At 37.5% G+C, this 24,231-nt stretch overlaps 1 protein-coding gene across 31 annotated transcripts in view; it reads right to left on the bottom strand.

Moving 5' to 3' along the window:
• TLL1 (tolloid like 1) overlaps positions 1–24,231 on the bottom strand; it is a 262,440-nt gene that overhangs the window by 85,786 nt on the left and 152,423 nt on the right. For 4 of the 31 annotated variants that reach the window (XM_069013635.1, XM_069013636.1, XM_069013655.1 and 1 more), the window contains exons 1-4: positions 13,134–13,381; positions 12,785–12,874; positions 12,462–12,548; positions 11,232–11,317 (exon numbers count right to left, since the gene is read on the bottom strand). The exons of 8 other annotated variants lie outside the window; for them this stretch is intronic. Coding sequence is in view for 5 of the 23 variants with exons in the window: in XM_069013644.1 (XP_068869745.1) it covers positions 9,342–9,390 (49 nt within the window). In the remaining 18 variants the exon portion in view is untranslated. Of the gene's footprint in view, positions 1–9,247; positions 9,281–9,341; positions 9,407–11,231; positions 11,318–12,461; positions 12,549–12,784; positions 12,875–13,112; positions 13,382–13,458; positions 13,515–17,158; positions 17,557–18,115; positions 18,147–20,521; positions 20,606–24,231 lie in introns of those variants that run through there. 19 more of the 31 variants (XM_069013640.1, XM_069013656.1, XM_069013658.1 and 16 more) reach the window with 16 other exon arrangements.

Raw genomic sequence — 24,231 nt, 5'->3', positions numbered from 1 at the left:
TTCATGCTCCTTTTCAACTAAAGGACTGACATATTAATCTTAGAACTAACAAAAACCTAAATAAGATATAAGGCAGAATAGGGACAGACAAAATTGTCATGTAATCTACAAGACATAATGTGAAAAAAAAAAAAAAAAAGAAAAAAGAAAAATCCTGTACTACAGGACTTAATTGCTTTTTTCATGGCAGACAAAAGAAAGAAGCATAGCTTTGGGTTGTCCATACATCAGAAAACTGTCTTTATGGCATCCCAAAAGCTTTTCACTTTGATGAATGTGTTAGAAAATCATGAATGCACAAGGGACACTTCAAGAGCAGTAAATGACCTAACACAAAGCTTGAGAACAGAAGACATCTTCATGTGCTAAAATGACTTCATTTGTTTTCATAAAACATGGGAGGAACATCTGTCGGGACAGGAATGCATTCTGGAGCAACTTAAGGCATCAGAGCTGGAATTGGCAGGAGGGATTTGGGGGTTGGGTTTTCTTCTGAATGCTTTTGTTTGGCTTTAACAAACGGTACTTCACATTTCTGAGACTTAGAGAAAGTGAGCTAGAACCTTAGAGCTCAAGACTGGATGGAAATGACTGCAAGGTTCCTATAAATCTTGAGAAAATGTAGTAAATTAAAGATCTACAGAGTATGGATTTTAGGAGAAACAAGTATCAGTGCTACTCCACCTGCAACAGTTCTGTCCATTTGGAAGAAAACACCAAAAAGCTTCTGAGTTACTAAATCCAGTACTTCTATTTCCAGTCCTGTGCCTGAGTGACTTGATTGATGCCTTCTATTTTTGGCAATTTGTGGTATCTCAAGAGGCGTTTTTTGGATTTGCACTAAAATAAGTTATCTTGATAAAATGAGCCAAACACCTGAAAGAAATAAGGTACTCTGCTAACTCCACAGGGATCTTTCAGTACTAAAAAAACCTGAAAGGCAAAATGCAACAGCCTTTGCTCTGGTTCCCCAGCCTGTGCTGAACACAGAGCAGTGCTAACTACCTTTGAGCTGATGGAGACAACCAGCCCGTGCCCCACCTCAGGACACAGCGCTGCACAGCATCTCACACCCCAACCCAGAGAGCTGCTCCAGGGCATTCTGAAGCACTGCTGCTCCATAAAGATCACCTGTAGCCCCCACTCTCAGCAAAGCTTCTTGTGCCACCACAAAAACATCACTTGTCTGACTATTGTCACTAGATCAACAAGTATGTTTTATTCAAGTTTGGAATTGAATATTATTAGTTCCAGCATGGAAGTATGAAAATAACCTTTCTAATGATTACATTATTTTCCATTTGGTAAATGGATTTTTCCCATTCTCCATATTTCAAAATAGAACTAAAATCAAAGTCACTATTTCAAGTCCGTCTGTCTTATCGGAATTTTCTTTTATTTAAACTGCAAAACATAGATAATGAATGGGTAAAAGTAGAAATTATAAAACATTATAACCTAGCCTATGAATTAATATACCTTTTATTTTCTTTTTCATGTTACTTTCTGTTTCTCTGCATAATAGTGTCCAAAATAAAAGTCCAATCATCTATCCAATCAAAATGCTCAGGGAATACCCAGAAGCTCACCGTTTTAACAATAGAGAACTTAGCAATACATTAAAAAGATTTCACTTTGAAGTTCTGTTAACAGAAACATGCAACTGGTTGAGCTACTAAATTGATATCCCTTCTGGCACCACTGACTTTACTGCATGGACCTTCCCATAACTAACCAACCATTTTGAAAACAATACGTTCCCTTCACTGTTCCTAATGAAAACTTTTTCTGTGAGTGTTTCAATTTGAAGCTGACCTTTCTTCCTTGGCTTTAGACCTATTCTTTGAAAAATAGGCTAGCACTACCACTCAATTTTCATAAACCAATACCACAAATGCAAATGTAGAGGCCATTCCTACAATAAGAGTTTAAAATATATCAAGCCAGAGAGTAAAATTTTGCAACAGTATCACTGGAATTCCTACCATGCAATAAAATTCTGTAAGAGCACTTAACTGATAACATCCTTCAAGTTAAATAATAATAATAATAATAATAACAACAACAACAACAACAACCACCACCTATTAGGATTGAAGTCTTACTGCACAGCAAGATACAGATAGCTTAAAATTACTAGCAAAGTAATGAAGATAAGTGGACTTCTAGAGAAGGGCATAATGCCAGCTGGAGTCAACTTATCAGAAAAACTTTACACTCAAAGATAAAAATAACTACTTTAATACTTTTAAATCTCTAGATTAATAAAAGAGGGATAAACTAACTTTGTCTTTAATTTGGTAGCTATATCACACTTTTACTTCAGAAACTAAACGTTTCTTCCATACACAATTGAAGCCGTTATCTTCATACTACTACCATTAGTCAAAATCATTCATATTAAATTGATTTAAATGGCCTTTTGACAAAAGAAGGCACAATTAAGTACAAAGCATTATCATTCATCTGCATCTATTTTCTTGCAAGTTGTCTCTTAGCTTGATGCTATACAACTATTTTTCAACTAGAAAAATATACAGAAACATTTATGAAAAATCACCATTTAGCTTGGGGCTACTGTAACTGTACACAATGAGAGAGACAAGCCCTAAATGCAGAGTGACCTGAACTTCTTGCAACTGCCAAACAACCGTCCAAACCAAGAGCTAACAGCTAGCTCGGGTGAATTTTAGAAAACTCATACCTTCAGAACAGGGGCACACAGGTCCATGTACCTGTGAAGAACATAGATCCCATTATAGAAAGCAGATGTATCCTAGAAAACAGAAACTCCCCAAACGATTTGTGAGTTTGCATGACATACCTCAAAATCAACAGTTTGGTTCAACAGCAGCCAAGAAGCAGAGAATGCCTGGGCTGACAACTGAGAGGCCACCTTCTCACTGTTCATAGCTCCATCCACCCCATCAGAAAAATATTAGGCATATGGATCAAACAGAACCTGCTTGGTATCTTATCAAGTTGTCAAGCAAAGGAAAACAACAAGGGAGAGAGCTGGGAAGAAGGCCAGGGTTCACTGGGGATGCAGCTGGACAGAAGCAAGAGGAATTGCTAATGACTCACTTACCAATATGACATGGAATTAGCAGAATGGTGAATGACCAGGCAAACATGATTTTTAGGGCAGCACTGCGGCCCCAGAAGTGTAAGCTATTTTAACAGAAAAATGGTGTAAAAGAACAGTAGGTATTTCACCTGGCAAACAAACTTAGCAGGGCATTGGCAGAAGAGCTAATTCAGCTTCCATATATGCTCTCTCAACAGAATGCTGACAGGTTGGAACAGGTTCATAAGGGATTCGTGCAAATGATTTTTCAAGGTACAGTGAGATACTGGAGGAAGTCACTATATATAAAATGTAACAGAAGCAATGTTAAATGGTTTGATCACCATTAAAATAGTAAAGAGAAGAAGTTTATTCACTGTGTGGCTTCTCTTAGTCCTGCTGACAAAAGACAAAGTAAGCAGAAATTGACAACAGGACAAATCAAACTTATGGAATAAGGCATACTGGAGCTGGGAAGGCATTTACAGTGTAGCAATGATCATTAACTTTATTAATCATTAATCATCACTCCTCTAATTTTTGTCTGTAGTTCATCAAGAATGAGACTATATTCCACACTCCAGAAAAAAATGAATTGCAAATAGACCCTATGCCATCTTAAGAGAAGAGAAAGCAAGGAAATGGACTGAACAGTAGGCAGTTAGAAGTCTAAGTGCTTGATGTGATGGTTACTATAAGCAAATTGCAGATTCAAAATACTCATTTTATGGTTTCTGAACTCCAGTCCCCGGGCATAAAGGTAAGAGAAACAACTGCCATTGCCATCCCACAGAAGAGTAAAGCCTCTCCTTGGGGGCAGGACAAAAGAAACATATCTGGAAAAGAGACAATGAGGAAAAAAAAAAAAATCACTCTCATATGAGTTTATCAGAAGTAGCAGCCAGCAAGTTAAGCTATTTTCTTAAACAAAGAAAATAGCAACATTATCAAGTTATGGAAGAGCAAATAACCACAATTTTGAGAAAGCTGTATATAAAACATATCTGACATGGGCAATCAAAATAACAGCTCTAATAAGCTTCATCTCTGAAGACAATGTGGAGCCTCATTTCTTTCAGAGGATAAATTTCACACTTTTTTTTTTTTTTAATATAAAGGTCAAATATAAACTTTCCAGTGCTTTCATAACACCTGTTCTTTACTGTCCATACTGTATAAGTAAACTTCTTGTTGTAAAACATTTTGATGTTTAACAAATGTAGAAAGTGCACCCCCACAGTCACACAAGGCTGTTCCATACAATGCTTTAACTGACACACACAAACTGACAGAACATTTTCCTTCTCACTGTTTAGTGAGAGGTCAGTGCAAACACATTAAGAAGACAGCCAATGTTTCATGGATCTAGCTTCCTTTGACTGTCCTTGATGCTTGATGTTTTGCAGAAGAACTTAGCTTCACCCATAACAGTTTGAGGGTATTTGTGGCAAGCAGATAGTCAGTGAGCATTCTGCAGCTGAGAACAAAAGCTGTTGCCACCAAGATGTGGCTGTTCCACTTCAGACCAGGTTTGGTACCAGCTGGAGTAATTTTTGCGTGTTAAGATCAGCATACTTCCTACCAGTTTCTACTTTGGATCTACAAAATACCCTAAAAAAATCTATATAAATTCTGAATTGAAAAGACAGGACAAATTCTTAGCATCTGGTTTCAGTTGCTTCAGATGACTTGACAAAAGTATACATTATTTTTCTGAATGGCACAGGAAATGACAGTAAAGATTCACAGTAATTGCATGATCCTTGAGTTTAAGATAATCACAAAAAAGACACACATAACAAGATTTGACTTGTGGTAAAGTTATCTGAAAAGCAAAAATCTCTTGGCTATACATGATGGACAGATAAATGAACAGTTTTGATCTTGTGTTTTTCCTATCATGCTATTTGATCTGGCAAAATCATCTGTCAGTGAAGCAAAAGCAGCTTTCAGGAATGGAATCTTTGGTATTTTCCACTGGGGCAGAACTAAACTTCTGAGGCAATTCTGCATTATGATAATCAATGAGGTGAAATTTAACATGGGACATTGTACAAACAATATTAACAATGCACCACTGAAGAAGGTATTTACCAAAATTGCAACTCCCAGAAGCACCCTCATCTTCAGCAGAGAAATACTACAACAAAGCAAAGATCTCATGTCAGCATTTGGCAAGAAAAAGAAAAAGGATGAGCCTTTGGTCTGATTAGTTTGAAAGAGAAGGTATCTTGGGTTTGGAGAGAAAAAAGAAAAGAAAATTCTTAACAGAAATTTGTGTCACCATAAAAAAAACCAGACACAAGGAAAAATGTTGACCAAGTTTTAAAACATAACAAATACCTAGTGATAAGTAGCTACTGGAGATAAATGCTTGATTTCCTACCGATAAATAAATATTAGCTAGTGTACACTAGTGTGCAGCTATGTACACATCTTTTCCAACACCTCCATCTAACACTACTGGCTTCCTTAACAGTTAAAAGCAAACTGTTATCACATGTAGCTATGCTATGCTATTGATTATGATTTTGACATTCTTCAGAATCATGTAAAGGCAGTTTGCTTACATGATAAAATGTTTTTGGTTTTTGGGGTTGTTTTTTGGGGGGGTTTTTTGTTGGATTTTTTTCCCCTCTGAGCACATGGAATTTCTTCCCTGCTATGGAAACGTTCTGAAAATTGTCTTTCACTTGGTTTGGAACAAAATAACATTTTGTTCTAATCTTACATATTATCTCCTGTGTGGATATTTAACAGGATTTTACTTGCAGTAAAATGTCTTAAAAAGCAAAACACTCTTGGAGACCTGTAGTGAAGTGTTATTCAGAAGTACCAAGGAGTTGTTTGATGGTACACTTCACACTACAGTCTTAATCTGTTGGCAAATCAGATACTTAAAAGGAACATATCCTGCAACCAGTTAAATGGTAACAATTGCTAGCATTTCGTATACTGACTTCTGTTCCATTTCTATTATTTCTCTCCTCTCTTTAATTACAGGGAAAGATTACATCTGAAAAATCAATGCCTGCAGCTAAAATATGAAAGTTAAATTTAGGTACATATTATGTAAATGCAGAAAAAAGACTAGTCCACACTAATTATGCTTTAAGGTATCAGAATAAATTTTTTAACTTTCTACATTCGGACATTTTTTTATGGGTTTTTTCCCATTTTTCCACTCACCAGACAGGATACAACCATCAAGAACAGTATTTTTACTTTTTCCCTACAGAAGTCTTTTCAGCAGCACCTATATCTAGAATAAATTTAACTTTTCCCCCCTGCTCGCTTGCACATTTCTGCACACAATTTCAATAAAACTAACTCTTAGTAGGAAGCATGAATGAAGAAGAGTGTGTGACATTTGCAGCTAAGTGGCAGGATGCAGACTACCAGGAAAAGATAACTAAAGTCCGTGGTGAGCACTTAACAAACGTAAAGCAGTTTGGCAGAACCTGACACTGTGCTGCAGTCGGGAAACTAGATAACAAAAGGTTGGCAATGTGCATTCTGCTCTTTAATAGAAAAGACAGTATCAGATAAGCTAACAGCCAAATATTCACATCGTGTCTTTCCTCACAATAACATGGACAGGAATACCTGGCAATACTAAAATTTAATGGTATTTTGTTTGGAAGAAAAATTAATCTGAACTGTATGCTAAGATGACCTTTCATTTAGATAAAATTGAATTTAAAAACTACTCTTTCTGAAAAGAAAGCGATAGTGCAACTCATTAAGACAATTTTCTGTAAAGATGATAAGTATCTAGCCATTGTTATACTTTTAACCACTATAAAATATAAGACTAGTAAAACTCGTAGAGTTTTCTGCCAAAAGACCTTAGCTAATGAATTCAAGAAGTAGATATAACACTAAGGCTGTTTTGCAAATACAGCAGTCTTCATGGTAATGTTTAATTTTCCTTGTACCCAAACTTTGTTGAGAGTGTGCATTTGGAACAAACCCTTTGGAGGAGCTGAAAGTTTTCCATCTCTCCCATAAGTTAATACCTTAAAAGAAAGGTAAAATAAAGTACTGCACTGTGCTTCCTGTTTTGGGGCCTTGTATTATGATATACTATGATTGGGGAAAAAAAATTCTAAAGCAAAAGAATCTAAATTTAGATATAACAGATATGCAGACACTTTAATTCTTTACTATTGTAGGATTATTTTTGAAAACAAAATAATTTTCAACATGAAGGATTGTGTCATAATATGTTTCTACTATGTATTGTTACAAAACAGGTAAAAGCTATTATAAAGTAATTTCCTAGCTTTTGCTTTAAAAAGTGAAGTCAATTTCTAGCAGGACCAGCAACAAGAACCATGCTTCCACCATGGTTCAGGGTTTTAGCCTGAAATTATAGCACAGACTTCTGTCAGCTGAGATTTAGGAAGTTAATTGGCAATAGAGGAAGGCCTTATCCCAGAGAGGGAGATGGTTCATGGAGCTGTTACCTCCAACATCAGTCAGGGGAGCCATGGCTCAATTTATCCCACTCTTTTCTCCCACTCTGGAGGTAGGATCTGTGCCACATATCTGTGCCCCTAAAGGAGGGAAAAAAGACTATGGTTTAATGGGGAAAGCCTGGCCAGGCTGTCTGCTTCTCCAAGTTTCCCAGCAATTGTGAGAACCTCTTCTCCCAGGAGGTATTCTGGGAGGCTGATGAAGCTAAGGATAGGAGGTAGGACTTCACTAACTTGCTTCCCTCCAGATCATATTGCTCTATTTGCTCTGTCAGCTCCCAGCATAATGTAGTGCAGTGCTTTGGTGGCAGCCTGGGACCCTCTTCCTGGAACAGCCACATTTAGACATGGATTTGGCAGGCTGAAACCAGTTTCCTGAGGAAGAAAGTCAAGTGAAGGGAAATCAGGTGTCTAAACTGAACTGTTTAAACTCAAATCTGAATAAAATTGGATGGGAGTTACAAAAGGGTGTTTTTCTAGCTCCAGGGTCTTTTTCCCTCCAAATTTCAAAGATTTGCAATGTAATTGCTTTTCTATATCCCATCCTCCCCCAAAAGTCAAAGTAATCTTAAAATACCAACGACAATATCAAGTCTACAGATGAGTGTAGTAATCCTCTCCAATGATAAAATTATAGACAGTGCATTTGTAGGAATTTGCATTTGAGGATTGTGGTCCTTGTTCTTTAACTCTGCAATAAGGCACAGAGGGCAAAATGGACAAATTCCACAATACAGAAGAGGGCACTTGACCATTCAAGAGATACCTCTTCAGCAGCAAAGCCCAACCTTATTCTGAAATCAGTAGCTAAAATCCAGTCTAGAACCTGTCGTGGTCAGCAGACATTACTACTTTACTACAAGGAAGCTTACATGAAGTGTGTTTGTGAAGCTCAGCCCACACTACCCAGTGCACATGTGTTAACACTATAAATAATTGACAGTTTTATAGGCAGGTTCATCAGAATCATCATCACAACAGCCTAGAATTGCCATGTAGTGCACTTCATGCTCTGCATCACTTCCTAACACCTATGAAAATAAGAAAAAACAAAGCTACACTGAGAAATTTATCTGTCCATACATTTTGTGTACATAGCCTGGGACCACAGCATAATTAATATTTTATCAATGAGAATTTTTGTACAAAACTCTGAGGAAATAGGGTGGGTTCATTCCTACTTATTTGATCATATGCACTTGATAGCTTGAAAAATTCACACAGATTTTGCAGATTTATCTTTGTTGCCCAAAGTGACACTTGTGTTCCAAGTAACTGGTGAATGGATGAACAGACAGGCAGACGTGTGGCTATGGATTCCCAGAGGACTGAAAGCAGAAACATCCAATTAACATGTAGTCTTTCCTCAACTTCCATTATGTCCTAACATTTTTGTGTAAACTTTTATATCAGTTTGGTGCTTCCATCAATTCTTTGTTCTGAAACTGTGGAAGTGAATACTCAGTTTCTTGAATTATTTGAAAATATTAGAATACATACTTGGTCATATATTCAAATTATCATCTTTCTTGAATCCAAAATAATTTTTAAATCAAGGAAAACAGTAGTTACTACCTGTCACACAAAAATAGTACTAAGTGTGGATCAAAAGCTAAGTTCCAGGAAGTATACAACAACTATATAGAAAAGCAAGTTTCTTAGAAAAGTTAATGTCCCCACTATGTATGGCTGGTATACATACCTCGAGGAAGCCTTTTTTCCAAATTTACTGTTATTTTCTGTACATGCAAAATCTGAGCATTCACCAACCAAAAAAGAATAATATACAGTTTTACCTCCTGGTTGCTTTCTGTGGTTCAGTAACAAAGTTTTTGGAGCTACCATGCTGCAGTCACTTCCACAGCAGTGAATAAAAAGCAGGCTATCCCACAGTCCCACCTCACCAGCCACATCACCAAACACCTTACAGACTACAAAATGCTATCAGCTGTTTCAAAGAGCTCTTTGCTTCCCATCTGCTTGTCAGGATGAGGAGGTGGCACTGCTTTTTTTTTTTAAAGTCTTGGGTTATCTCTTCTTTAAAATAAAACATTAGCTATTTTTATGAAAAGGAGTGCTTGTTTTCCTTCTTTGTAAGCAAGCAAAAGTGTTTAGCTTTGGCCATAGAGTGTTTACTTTTGCTAAGAGGACAAAGCTAGTGTTGGAGCCAAGAATAAATATATAATACAAAGGAGAGCTATTGAGGAATAAATTTGTAATGTTTTCTTTTCTTTAACAGCATTATTTGTTTCTAAAGTGGAACATATTTATTTTTCATAAGTGATTGCAGAGCACACGACCCAGGACTTACCTCCACTGACTTAAGAATATCTTTTGAAAGTCTCTAAGTCTAATGCAAAACCTCTGCTCAATTACCAAACAAGAAGTAGATTAAAAAAAGGGAACACCTTCAGGTATTCCTCAGAAGCTCTACTTGAATATCTCCTCTCCATTTGTGTGAATTCCAGTAACTGGACAGACTCCAAAGTATCCAATTTTGCAATAGTTCCTCTCAACCATTAATGAAAGACTTGACTCTCACAATGGACATTTTACAGACTGGGAAATCTTTGGAAAGAGTGCCTCAATACCATTTTTATTTCTTGTAGGCCATTCTTCAATGTAAAATATCAAGACCTACCAAACATGCAAAAACAGTGAAAAGTGAAAACCAGAAAAAAAAAAGTCACCATGCCTGCAATGGTGAAGAAACATCCAGTGCACAAAAACTGTACTTCCAAAATGTTGTCCTTTACAAGGAAAACTCAGGGAAAAACAAGTATCTGTGTAGTGTTAAATACCAGCTATGTGAATTCACTTGGTAAACAGGCATTTGCACAGACAATTTTAATAAAATAGAATACCTGATCACTCACTCGGGAAGTTTAGCTATTCCCTCCAAAGTCAAGAGCATCCAAAGCACATCTCACTTCATCATACACATTTATACCCACTTTTCCAACAAGAAGAAAGAGAAAAACAGGTGTTTCAGGCACAGGCCATGCACCCCTAATGCAGGTGTCTACCATAGGCAGACCTAGTGGCTGACTGATAATGCCACATCTCTCTTCAACTCCTTATAGCAGGATGAAAGATGACCAGCTTAAACTAAACACATCTGTCTTTTAGAAAGCTGGCCTTAAGGAAGATAAATGCTATCTTGAGCATTACTAATGCTTTAGCACATTTCCTCCCCAGCATTTTTCAGATGCAATAGAGAAATTGGATGCACAATGTTGTGTCTTATTTATTCTTGCAGCATAATTACATTCTCCAATGAAGGCACAAGTGGCAATGTAACTGATCTTCAGGCAAGTGTGGCATGTGTGCAAATCAGAAAATACAAGTTTATATACATGTGAGCAGGTGATTTTTAAAATGAAAATATAAAATACCCTAAAATAATGGGTTTGAGTTCAAAAAGCAGCACTGCATTAAGTTCCTATGAACCAATTCTGCACATTTCAAGGTACAAGTCACCTCTGTTTTGTCTGTTTAAATGATGTTTCTAGGATTTGAAATGTTAACCTAACAGTGTACTGAAACTGAGGAGATAAATCAATGGCTTCATTTACTATTACTATGCAGCAACGTGAATATGTAAAGTGCTTGCTAAAATGACGTCTTAATCTCTGTCAAAAGATTAAGACATAATTTGCACATGAGACTGTGCAATTACCACTTACTTAGGTGAGTAATTAGTAATTTTGGCAAAAAAGATCCCCTTTGGACATGGGACAGAATCTTCCCTGTAGACTCTTAGACTAATTACCTAAAAAGTAAAAGACCAAACAATTATAAACTTGAAAAAACATACTGAGTATAAAAGAGCAGCACAGTTAATTTACTTTTATTCTGATTTCTCTAATTGCTGTAAAGCAAAGTTTAGTATAGCTTTTATTTTAAACCCATATCTTGATTTTTTATTTAATTCTGAAATTAATTAAGCCACACATAAAGCTCTGTACATTAGAAAAGTTTGTTCTAAGGGCCTGTCAAAAGGTTTATCAGAAACAGTAGTTTCAGAAACATGAAGAAATGGTCCCCCCATGGTTTTCCTGATCTTACATTGATTGCTAAGTAAAAAGGGAAAGAAAGGAAATAAATTTGAGCATAGGCATTGTGATTATCCATTCTCCCTGTCATTTCCTCACTCTGTTTCAAATTGCTCCAACCTGTTTTCCAGACAAAATTTAAGTGTGTTCATAAACATTCACTCCAGGGACCGTTTCCCAACAAAACTGCAAACATTCAGATCCCACCAGCTCAGCTCCCAAGAGGCTTCCTGGTCTCTCCTGACATGCTGCAGGGCAGGCAATGCATGCCCACATATACCCTTCATCTCATGTATAAAACCCCATCACTTCAGTGCACCACAGCACAGCCTGTTTTCATACTTTGAGCCAACAAGAATACACACAATCACAATCATAAATTTGTCCCCAAAACTATGTTGGGACTCATTAGGAAGTTGAAAGATGACAAAAATTGCATGTTCTTCAGTTTTAAAGCTTCTGAAAAAGGTCTGAACAGCAGCATTATGCCAAAGTTTAAGCGGGGCTTAAGAGTCAAGGGTATTTCTTGCAAGACTTAATAGAATCCTTTGACATCTCTGAGTACTAGATAACATTTTTCCAAAAAATGAGCTGTATGTTTTCAAAGAAACACTGCTCAGCCTAACTAACATTTAGGAAAGTCTTTAAGGTCCTCGGATGAAAAGCAAGATCTCATGTAATTTAGGATATCTCACCAAGTCTTAATTGGCAATACTTCAATTACTTTAATTTAGAGAATAACTTAACCTACCCACTAAATTACTAGTTTGCCTAATTACAAGGAAGAATTATTCTCTATCCGACTAATGGAAGACAGATTTTCAAATGACACACTCTTGTAGGTGAGGCCATTTAGTTTACCTGGAAACTATCTCCAGAAGTGCAGTACTTCAAAGCAGATCATAAAATTCTGGTTGTTGACCTTTTTTTTCTCTCCAGAAAGGTATTCTGCAATTAAGCGCAAGTGCCAGAAGCTAAAATGTTTAATCCTTTTACAATTTACTAATCCATTTTATTAAGAACAATGAAGATATCACTACATTTTTTTCTTAAGCATATCAGGTAGGAAAAAGCTAGTGCATGACAAACAACACCCGAGTTCAATAAAACTACATTTTCATGTAAAAAAAGTAAAATGAAACCCCTTTAAACAGTGCCTTAAGGCAATAGTCTCAGAAACTTACTTAATCGGCACTCTTAAACAAACTTCCTTAACTGTATTTCTCCATTACCATCTGCTGTGAGAATCCTTAACTTGGTAATATTGTAAATCCCTGAAAAGAAAGAAGCAAGTTGAAAGACAAACAGACTAGCGCATAATTGACAAAGGGACAAACATTTAAAGAAAGGTAACACCAAAATCAGGAAAGCTAGGTGTAATCCCTAGCTCCTCAAAGCAGCAAAGCATCCATACTGCTCAAGGAATGAGAGAATTAAAATAAATAAATGAGAACAGCCAAAACACAAAGAACAAAAATCCAAAGAAAAACAACAACAAAAAAACCACTAAACTCAGACAAAAACCAAACAAACCAGAAAACCACCAAGCCAAGGACTTCCCAAAATGAGCCTCTAGCTAGTTGAAACTGAGAAGGCGCAAGACACAGTCACGAAGCTGAGCAGAAGAGGATCACCACCGTCGCCTCCCCCAGTAACAGCACCACTGACACCCCGTTCCCTTCCTGCCCAGAAGGGCAGCACTCGGGGCAGGCTCTGGCCCCCCTTGCCAATCAGGTACACGGGCAGGGCATGGCCCAGGCCCTCCGGGGTGAAGTCCCTTTGGCGTCAATGGGGAAAAGGCATGCACGGGAGCTGCTGGAGCTCCCTCAGCAGCTGCCCGGGAATTAACGCAACGCACGGCAGCTGCGGGGGAGAAGGGAGCCGGGAAAAGTAATGCGTGCATCAGAGAGAAATGGCAGCTTCAAGTATCAGGAAAGCTCACCGTGTCTGTGGGATTTAATCACGCGTTTTAAAAGGGGCAGAGAGGAGTAGAGCAGAAATGATGGGCTCTAACCCAAACAGAATCATAAGCAGTAAATAATAGGGGTTGGAAATCAGAAACTCCTTCATAGTGGGCAACAAGCTCTGAAATTTCCACCATTTCAAACTCAGTGTTGATAAGGGTCAAGAAGAAAATCCTTACTTTTAGGAATGTTTGCTGTGATCTGTTCCTTGAAAAATGACAGCTAGGGAAGGAATCAAGTAACTGCTGTGAAAAAATCATCTGTTCTGCAAAAGGCAACTTCTCTGCCAGCTGGTATTTAGGAGAAAATTTTATGTGAAGAAAAACAAAACATAATTTACAGAATATAGTCATCCAAATTTACCAAAAGGTAAAATGTATTTATTTTTCTGACGGTAAACAATTTCTCCTCTTAGACACACAAACCCACCAGTATCATACCTGAAGGCAATTTCTAAATCTGAAAAATATTCTTAGAAATCATGTGTGGATTATCAGTGTCAAAATCCATCATGTGGATCCATGAGAAAAAATTCACCCACTAGTCTATTTACCAGGAATTCTTTCAAATTTATTCCTTGGTGAATACCTAATCAGACTGGTATACAGATGTGACACAGAAAGGGCCAGATCTTTCTGAGATGCACCTTCGGTGACATTTGAAAGATATACAGTTTTTAAGACCATTTCTACTTTCCTATTTTAATTTAATATTCACCCTTTAATTTAGTTCGATTGGTACCTGAGCAACTTGAACTAATGAGTGACATTCCTGCCTACGGCAGGAGGTTTGAATATGATCTTTAAGGTCCCTTCTAACCCAAGCTATTCTAAGATTCTATGATTAGTAGTTACCTTCCAATCCATTTAACAATAACAGCTTTGTCTAGTTTGTTCTAAAAAACAAACCAGAAAAACCCAAACAAGGAAAAAAAAATAATCAGGATTACAAGAGTGAAATTTGCACATATTAAAATAAACTGATTTTATATTAATCCTCTAAACATACAAATAGATTGAGCTCTATGTATAGTTATAAAGCACAAATTATATACCTACAAAACACAAATTAAAAATTTATGTTCATGTAAATATTTACTTTACAGTTCTACTAACTGCAGAAATTTATTCCACAATCTGTTAATCAGTGGTTCCGAAACAAAGATGACTTCAAGCTTGATCTGAGAACACAGTGCAGAAAGGGATATGTAATCTCTTTTCGAACCAAACACTGCACATCCAACTAATATAATGAGATAATTTGTGATCCTGCAAATATTTAGTTACGACAATATCCAATGGAACTGGCCAAGGATGTCAACAGAAGCGTTATTTATTGACTTAAGCTAAGTGCCCACAAGAGAAAAATCTGCTTATCTTCACTGATAACACACTTAGAAAGTCAGAGGAATGGGACCACGCCTATCACTTCAGTTTAAATGCACTCACCAGGGCCACCTTTGCTGCTCAGATAATTTGCCTACAGCTGCAGAGCAAGTGAGAGACTGGGCACAAGCACAAGCTTAGCAAACATACAAGTATGAACTTCATTTAAAGCAGTTAGGAACATAAACTTTTGAAACACCTTATCTCACCAGGCCCTTATTCACAGCAAAAACTTCTGTTCTGTCAGCTAAACTAGATCAAAAAGTGTTTGACAAACAAGAGTCTTCACTGTAAAAATGAAGGGGCTTACTGAAAGCACCCATGTAATTAAAAGAATTGGGCTTGTTTCTCATACCTACAGAATAAGAGATTTAACTTAAAGCACACACTTGCAGATTTTATAATGAGTTGCTTCAATAATTAAACATTTCAGCTGCTTTATCCAATCTTAGAGTTTGTATAACTAATTCAGTCTCGTTGACATTTCACACACTCTGCCTTATTCAGATTTCCTCTCATTCCACACATGGAAGCACTGCTGATAGAAATCAGACACCTAAACAGAAGCTCAGATCAGGGTTTAGTCAGCATGCTTTCAAAATATCTCAATTCTGAGAAGCACTCTTTGCAAAGCGTTTAATTCCATCCAAAACCAAACTAATTTAAATTTCAGTGGAATCACTATCTATGTTATCTTGTTCCCTACTCTGCCAAATCAGGTCACCTCAATCCTAGCATTCAGTCAGTCTTTCTTTTGGCTTATCCTAAAAAATCCTCTGTATGTCCTAAATGGTAAGCAGGTATATTACCAAATATTATAAAGCTTAGCTGAGAACTGTATCTCACAAATCACAGCAATGGATTTCCAATGTATGTTTTATTGTTCATATGTTCTAAAATCAAAAAAACATAAAACCAAATGCTCGTGGTAAATTAGACATTAAAAAATGCAAGTCTTCATCCATACTTGGTAAGAGACACTTTTTAATTCAGCTGGGTGGACAAAATATGTGTATTTCTTCAAAAATGCTACTTCAGGAAAATCTTCCCCATCAGAAAAATCTATGTATGATGTCACTGTGATTTCACTATACTGACCCAGTGCTTCAAATTAGGGAAAAATAATAAATTTCCAAACTATGCAAGCTAAAATAACATTTGATTACATACTACTTCTCTCATCTAAAGCCATTAAGTGGCAACAAGTTTATTATCATTGCCATTAACTTTTAAGATGCTTTGTCTTCCCATCATCCTCTACAGAGCCCCTCAGTACATAACTGCACAGAATGATTCAGCACTTGGCACCACTGACAGGTAAGGGGGAGGTGGGCTGGCAACCTGTTCTTTCATGCCAGATCTATCCTTAGCTGTACTATCAAGGTAAAAGTTAACAAACCTATCTTAATCCATAATTTTCTACTGTGCCTACAATAAAACATTAAGGAGAAGAAACTTCATAGAAGAACCTTCAATTGTATCTGAGAGCACTGTTTTAGCAACTGATTTGACTAATTAATGCTGTTTACACACCAAGTTTGCTGGAGTTCTTTGCTTTAAGAAGGTTTTATGTTGATTTAACCTGGAAACATTAGCATGAGGTGCTCTTAAATTGAAGAAAGAATGTCTAAAGAAGGCAATGCCTTGTTTAAACCGATCTCTAAACTTAAGTGATTTAATCATTACACTTTTCTTGTGTACACAAGGCCTTTGTGTTACAGCAGCCCCTTGAAAAGGTGTAGGCTTCCAGGATACTGAGAGAAGCTTGATGGACCACAAACCCAAAACGAGCTGCAGATTAGGTACACAAGGCTTTGTTTGATTACTCCCTCCTAACCAGCTTGCCCTATGCTAACAGCTCTTAGGACAGTTATATTTGCATGACAAGGAAGAAGAGATTTTTAACTATTCTGTGTGTAGAATAAGAAGAAGTGGATACCCATTATGCCACTACACTGAACTAAAACATTATAACTTAGGCAAGCCAAGACTGGATAGGCTAATATCGTTTTCCACAATCTATGCAGCACCACAGAAACACACACTCAGAAAAAGAAAATAAAGGCATTACTCAGAAAATAATTTACATTTAGTTAAAGGGATTTCATTTACCACAGTCTATGCCTAAGCAAAACAAAAGAATATCTTTGTGAAAGCAAATTTCACATACAAGCAATCTGCATAATGAACTTTTTCCAGTAGCACTTGCCTTTTTCTGTATAATAGAAGCCTGTGGGGATGACAGTGCACATGCTCCTGTTAGAATGCCTTGGGAGAAAACCATAATTCAGTGAGGCAGGGCCCCACCTCACTTCCTCTGCTGACAGGTGCTTGACAGTCCTTGTGCCCAGGGCATGCAGCTGTGGCTTCCCCTCTCCTCCTGCAGCAGTTAACACTATCCTCACCAGCTGCTGGACAGCCCAGTGTGGCTTGTAAAGACCTTTTCAATATTCTTAGGCGTTTGAATCTCACAGCGGTTTGCCTTCAGGTTGCTCTATAACTTCCTTTCCAATTCTTTTAATAGCTCCTTCAGATTTTATATTTGTGTAAAATATGAGAGATGGGTTTGTTAATCTATTGTTTTCTCCCTTACTGTTCTATTCACTTGTATTTTCACATCCACATCAAAAAACGTAAGATTTTTTTTCTCCCTTTTTTCCTATTTTATACCTTCCATCCCTGTGCCTATTTTCTCACAGATTTTTCTCTAATGCTTTTCATTTTTCCCCTTTCACCTCACCTTCCTTGGTAATCAATAACAACCATCTAGAATGCCTAACAGCAGAGGGGAACCTCCTTTCTTCATATATGAAGCAGAACACCGATTTAAGGGTAAGGACACACATAAAATGCAATTTAGCACCTGCACAAGTTAGAAATGGGCAAAAATTCCAATTCTTGCTATACCAGATCATGATAATTATAACGAGAGTACATTCCTGTCTCATATGCCTCTTCTCTTTCACTTTCCAGCAGATTTTCAGAGGCAAGACAGTTTCCTCTAGTACAGAGACGTACTTTACCTGGGTCTACAAGAAAATTGAGCATTTGAAAAAAACCTAGGCAAGAGTCTCACATTTTTCTTCTAAAGTAATAATCCATGAAATATGTAAAGTGTTTTCTGTGTGTCACAGCTGCCTCATTTGCCTTGGTTTCTAGAACAGACCTGCATCAGAAGAAGGGAAGATGTAGCCAACTCGCAAATGAAGCTACCTGGGAAAATGGATAGCATTAACAAAGGATTTGACATAATTTTCCCCAGGTTTTCCTACTTTGCCACTTATCCTACATCAACTGAGAGAGGTCAGAGATACCATACTACCAATACCTTCCTTGTGTTTCTGGGAAATATTCTTGCTTTCTGCAGACTATCCCTTACAGATGAGGCAATCAACAAACTTCTGCAAAAAGATTTTTAAAAAGCTAGTAGAGGTTTCATTACCTCATGTGTGATTTGCACATGGGCAAACTAAAGTTCTTTTGATGGAAGTAAAAATCCCTGTTCATTTTTGGCTCTTCCCTGAACTCCACACCCACCTCTGGTGTCAGCTGTGGTTGTGGGCGTTCAGTTTGATCCAGAGTTTGGCACTGATCTTCTATAGCTCTTCAGTACTTGTATATTTGGGTATTTTCCATCACCTTATTATTGCTCTGAAATATTCATTTAGCTTTTTACATGAGTAAATTCTCACATAATTTACTGGCAAAGAACTCAAGAGTCTGGACTACTACTTATTTATTTGACCTGATCACTTGCCACAGATGGGCAAGGTGCTCTACAGATAAACAGCACATCATGCCTTAAACAGGCCAAGGGGGTAGGTAGTAAGATTTTCTTGCTTTCACGGTTGATTTCATATATGTAGCATTTTGTTTTCTTTAGTGACAATAGTTTGTATCTTTTGTATACTTAAAAGGGTTGTTTCTCATTGTGCAAAGCTAGTTCTCAAGCTAAGGAAGACTGGGAGAAGGGGGTTCTGAGAAACTAGGAGGAAAACAAGTGCTTTGAGCAACTCCCTAAGTGATTTCAAGAATATTGGATAAATATTCCACTTACGGAAGGACGGAAGGGATCCAAAACCTACACTGTAACTTGCATAATGCATCTTTCTAAAGAGACAAACATACAAAAGCAGAAAACCACAGCATTTATGAGCTCCATTTACTTCCTTAAACCAATGGAAAAGCTATTAACATGAGTTTCATGGAAACATACTATTACTGAGAAACTTGTTTGTCTTTTTCTTTATGTTTTTCAGTCAATACACCTGCCCACAAGACCAACTTGACTTGTACAACGACTTGTAAACCAGTTCTGCTCTGCTTCACAGACCTGAGTGAGCATCATGCTGTATTTTCAGACAGCAGTGGAACTGGGAATTCCTGGAATAAAGTATACAATAACTAACATCTTTCATAGAAGTTTTGTTTCCCCCCTAGAACCAGTGTTGCAATACGGCCACATGAACAGTAAATATAATTTGAGCTTATGAGGCCAGATCTCCCAAAGCAGCTCCTAACACAGTCCCTGGAAGAAATATTTTAGCCACAATTTCCATTTTTGTCAATAGCAACATATTGGCATATGCACTGAGTCACCAAAGATGATCTTCCAGGCCACACATCCATCTCTACAAATATAGAATTTGCCCGGGCAGAGTTTGCAAGAGATCATTTTTCCAGATGGAGTGCAAGACACATTTCATCTGAGGCCCTCAGGTACTATAGAAACAAAGCCATTTTAAAGAGGTCCTATTTTTATCCCTGTAATGGTGTGAATAAGGTGGGATAAATAACTAGGATAAAATTGCAGACAATGTACTTCACGGCAATTAAACAGAGCCACAGGGAAGATGTTCTTCTCCCTTTGAGCCTTCAAATCTTATCTCAGCAATCACTTTCTTCTCAATATTGTTCTTTCCTCCACCATATTGAATTTCTTGGACTCAAGGCAGACATAACTGTGAAGTTAAAAGTAGCAGCTGTCTGACCACAAAGTTAGTTAAAATCACCAAAAGAAAGCCCAAACAACTCCACTGACACACATTACCACCTTTCTGACAATGTATTTTAGGCAGTATTACCTGTGTATGCCTATAATGATTTACACTGCAATCCAGTGACACCCAATATGTTACAAACAGTGATGTCGACCACAATAAATTTTTATACTGAGTCAGAACAATAATATTTTGGACCTTTCATTAGTTACACGTAAAATAAAAGGACAAATTCTGGCTGTATAGAAACCAGCAGTAAAATTTCTCCCAAACTTTGAAGCTAAGATTAAAAGTGAAGTAGTAAATGGACATCTGACCAGAGCTTCTGCCTCACCACACTTTTTGTATTGTTTCACCCCATACAAGCCAGTCAGCCTTTATACAAGTGCCTTCCTCAAAAACATCTTCCTGACTCACAAATAATTCCTCAGGATCCTGAGTCTTCAGGAACTCCAAAAACCTACCACTTCCATAGTTTCTCCAAAAACAAGAAAGGAAAATAATCTTTTTTGTTTTACTCATTTTTCCCTGCCACCATAATGAGAAAGGTCCCCCCACAATGATTTCCCCACCTGCTAGCGGTTCCTCATGGCCATGCAGGCAACAGATCATCCACCAGCCCTTAGGGATGGTGACATCAGCAGGAAGGAGTTTTCCAGGACTTAACAGGCAGTAATGGTAAGCACCTGCCCGCATTAATCTGTTTATTGCAGGACCACCTGTGTGGAAACCAGGTCACTTCTGAATACAGGAGATGATGCAGTAGGGGCATGTAACACATTCTGGTGACTAAGGGCTCATCAAGTCTTGCCAAGTTTAATTTAAACACTCAGGGCTTAAAGCAGGGAACAAGTTTCCCCTGTGATAGAGGAAGAAACAATTCTCCCCTTCTGTTTTTGGAAAAAATAGAAGAGGCAGCTTCCCAGACAGACTCCACATAGCAGGTGCCTTCTTGCACTGTAGAATGGATAGAAGAAAGGAGGTATACCTAGTGAACAAGGTGCAGTAGAGAAAGATAAAAGATTGCACTGGCTAAGGGGCTCACAGCAGCAGCCATCAGGTCTGTAGCCTCTCTTGGGTGCTGATGCAATGCTCCCAGTTGCACTCCTATTTCTTCCAGCAGCTGCCCCAGGTACACTGGGGAAGAAAGAACCACCTGCCTTCAGCTCTCAGAGTTGGTCAGAAATGCTAAAAGCTGACTTAGGAAGGTTTGGGCGTAAGGAATGAAAGATCAATCAGTGCAGCATTTCTCCTCCTGGTTCCATCTACCAGGATCACATCACTGTGCCTGAAAACACCATGAATAGCTGATTTGCTAACACACGTCAGGAAATTCACTTTTTTTTTAAGCTTGGAAGATGTTTTAGGCTCCTTAGACTTCCTTTCCAGTACAGGCAGGTGAATATTACATTCTGACTATTTTAGTGGTCAAAGGAAAACACTTCTGCCCATCGTTATTTTTGACAGTGAAAGGAAAATAAAATTTAAACCAAAAACATCTGTCCCATACACTTCTGCTGTAAATATCTCTAGTTTACACAATAGTTCTGAGACAGCAAAACGTAATAGTGGAATATATGAAATAGTTCTTTGAACGGAAACTAAGAGCTTGTGTAGAAGGCATGCTTCACTAAATGGATAATGTAAAGATTTTTATTAAATCACTTTTTTGTTCAATAATCTTTTTTACCGTTAAAGTTATTAAAAAGCTTTTACATGATAATTTGTCAGCATTCTATATGGAAAAAAAAAACCCTGCTAACTCAATAGGAGGCTGTCATAAATGTCAGGGCTGGGCTGACACAGGACTATTACTTTTTTTTTCCCTACCATTAATTAAATTCTCAGTATGACAAAATGTACATTGCAAGAGCAAGTGAAAAAAAAAACTACAAGTAAAGCACTGAATGAATCAATTCATTATGCATGTATTCACTACTAAGGTCTTTTTTCTTCTGTTACTTTCCCTTCTAAACCTTCTGATTAAGCTTTACATTAAGTCAGACAAGCTGTCTCCTTCAAGTAACGAATATAGGGGTTTCACTATAATGATATGCCTTTTGGTACACCAGCACTACACAACTACAATTACATTTTCACCAGCTAGATGATCAAGGAAACTTTGATTATGCTTTCTGTAAAAAAAAAATCCATGGATAAGAGGTAAAAAACCCTGTGAAATGACAAGCGCATTTGAAAGTGAAATACGTAAGTAAGCAGACAGACATGTATATGTGTGATTTCTTTTTTTAATATAATGTAGAGTGCTGGTTAGCAGCTTAATCACTTGAGAGCAAATGATTATTCAGCATCAATAACCCCTATTATGAGTTGTGAATTCTTTTTAAGTTAGAAGTGCTTAAATAACAGACCAAGTATAAAATACTGGGAAAAAACTTAACAAAAGGTTTTAATAAATCTAATTTCACATGCATTCATACACTTTGTTCTGTAACTAAGAGGACTTTAATTTGAAAAGTACATTGATTTAAAAAAATATTTTCTTTAGCCCTTGTAACACATTTAATTTCATAGATTTGTTGGTTTCAGGTTTAAGTAATGTATACAGCTCTAGGTTAAATCTTTGGACACCTGTGAGGGAGGAAGAACAAAGGAATACTCAAAGCCTGAGGGAATTGCCATATTCTCTGTTTTAGCAATGAGATAAAATCCTGGAAGATTCTGACAGAGAAGCAGAATAGCACCTGCATCCAACCCCATACCCTCAGAAAAATCAGTGATGTTTTTACTTATTTGCTGCTGAATTGGGGCCTGAAGAAGAAACTGCAGAATAAAAGAGCAGATGGAAACCCCAGAAGAGCAGATGAAGAACTGCCAAGAGTGACTGAGGTGAAACAGAGCCAAATATTTTTATCAACTCCTAAAAGAAGACGTTTTTGGTAGTGAGATCAGAAGCTGAGCAATCACACCAAATTATGCTCCAACCTGAGATGAAAGTTTTAGTTTTGTTCTTCCAGCCAGTATAAGCAATAAAAGAAAAGGAAAACATAATAGGAACTTTTCTAAATATATTGAACAAAACCAGAGACAACCTTATAACTTACAAGGTCTAGAAGGAAGTCCACTGGAAAACAAAATAATACTGGATAGATGGGAAATGCTACACAGCAATTTTGTTTCACAAAGGTGAATGTGGTTTGTAAGACAAAAGTTATTTTTCTGTTATTGCTTTTTGGGGTATTTGTTGTGCTGATGGAAGGCAAAGGTCAGACCTACCCTAAAGAAACTTTAGCTGGTTATTCAGAAGTCAGAGCTCAAGTTTTTATTGCTGCAGTTTCCATTAACAAAACTGCATCTTGGGCAAACTGAAAGGTGATGCCTGGTTCCAGACTACTGGTGCACAACAGCCTGACTCCATGAGGTGCACTCCTGGGAAGGATGTCTGTGATGGGCTGAGAGGGCAATAAAAGCTTTCAGAGCCTGTTCAGTAATGAACATGTCTGACAAGAAAAGAAACAAAAAAAATTTCATCTGTCCAAAAGATGAGGGACAGAAATCCTGGAATTCATTAAAGACCTCTGTTAAGTATTTTAACAGACAAACCTAAGAAGGCTCTGTACACAGACAAGAACCTTTTATTAATGTAAAAAAATTATAAAATAAAATATTTTTTAAAAGTCAACAACAAAACTATTTATTTTCCTGAGTGGAAAAGGAGGACCAGTGTGGAAGACAAAATATATGCCCTTGAAATTGAGGAGCTGTCACACTCAAGTTTGAAAATAAAACTATAGAGAGGAACCCATATGCTTTAGAGTATGCCATTTGCACCAAAACCTGTCCCTGCATGCAAAAAGAGTGACCAGCTGTGTGTGGAACCCTTTAACTGGGCTACAATGAATTCTAGCTCTTCTAGGAATTACCCAACAACTGCACAGCAAAGGCATAATTTCATTTTCCCTCTTCCATCCAGCTTCTCACCCTCCTACAGCTGGTCGCAGCCTGTTACTCAGTCCACACCACTTTTTCTGTGCTCAAGTTTTGGGAGGCTGAGCAACAGGAATTGCTTCCCGCAGTGCCAAACCTTCAGAGCCCCCACGAAGCCTCAGATTTGTGGTGATTTCTTCTTACTCCATCTTAACCTCTATCTATCAGGGAATCAGAGTCCCCAGAGAGTGAGTATTTTCAATGGGCACTGGCAGCAGGCAGCACAGGCATGTTGCTTGCTGCTGCTGAAAGCCAAGAAGTACGCAGCTAGATCTGAGAGCAAGACCCTAAATGACAGGTATGACACAAAAACAGCCAGCTGTTTCACTGGTTA

The sequence above is a fragment of the Aphelocoma coerulescens genome, chromosome 4 (assembly GCF_041296385.1).
Source record: "Aphelocoma coerulescens isolate FSJ_1873_10779 chromosome 4, UR_Acoe_1.0, whole genome shotgun sequence".
Taxonomy (NCBI): Eukaryota; Metazoa; Chordata; class Aves; order Passeriformes; family Corvidae; genus Aphelocoma; species Aphelocoma coerulescens.
Note: the sequence above shows the minus strand (reverse complement) of the source record. Positions and strands in the feature narration are given on the sequence as shown.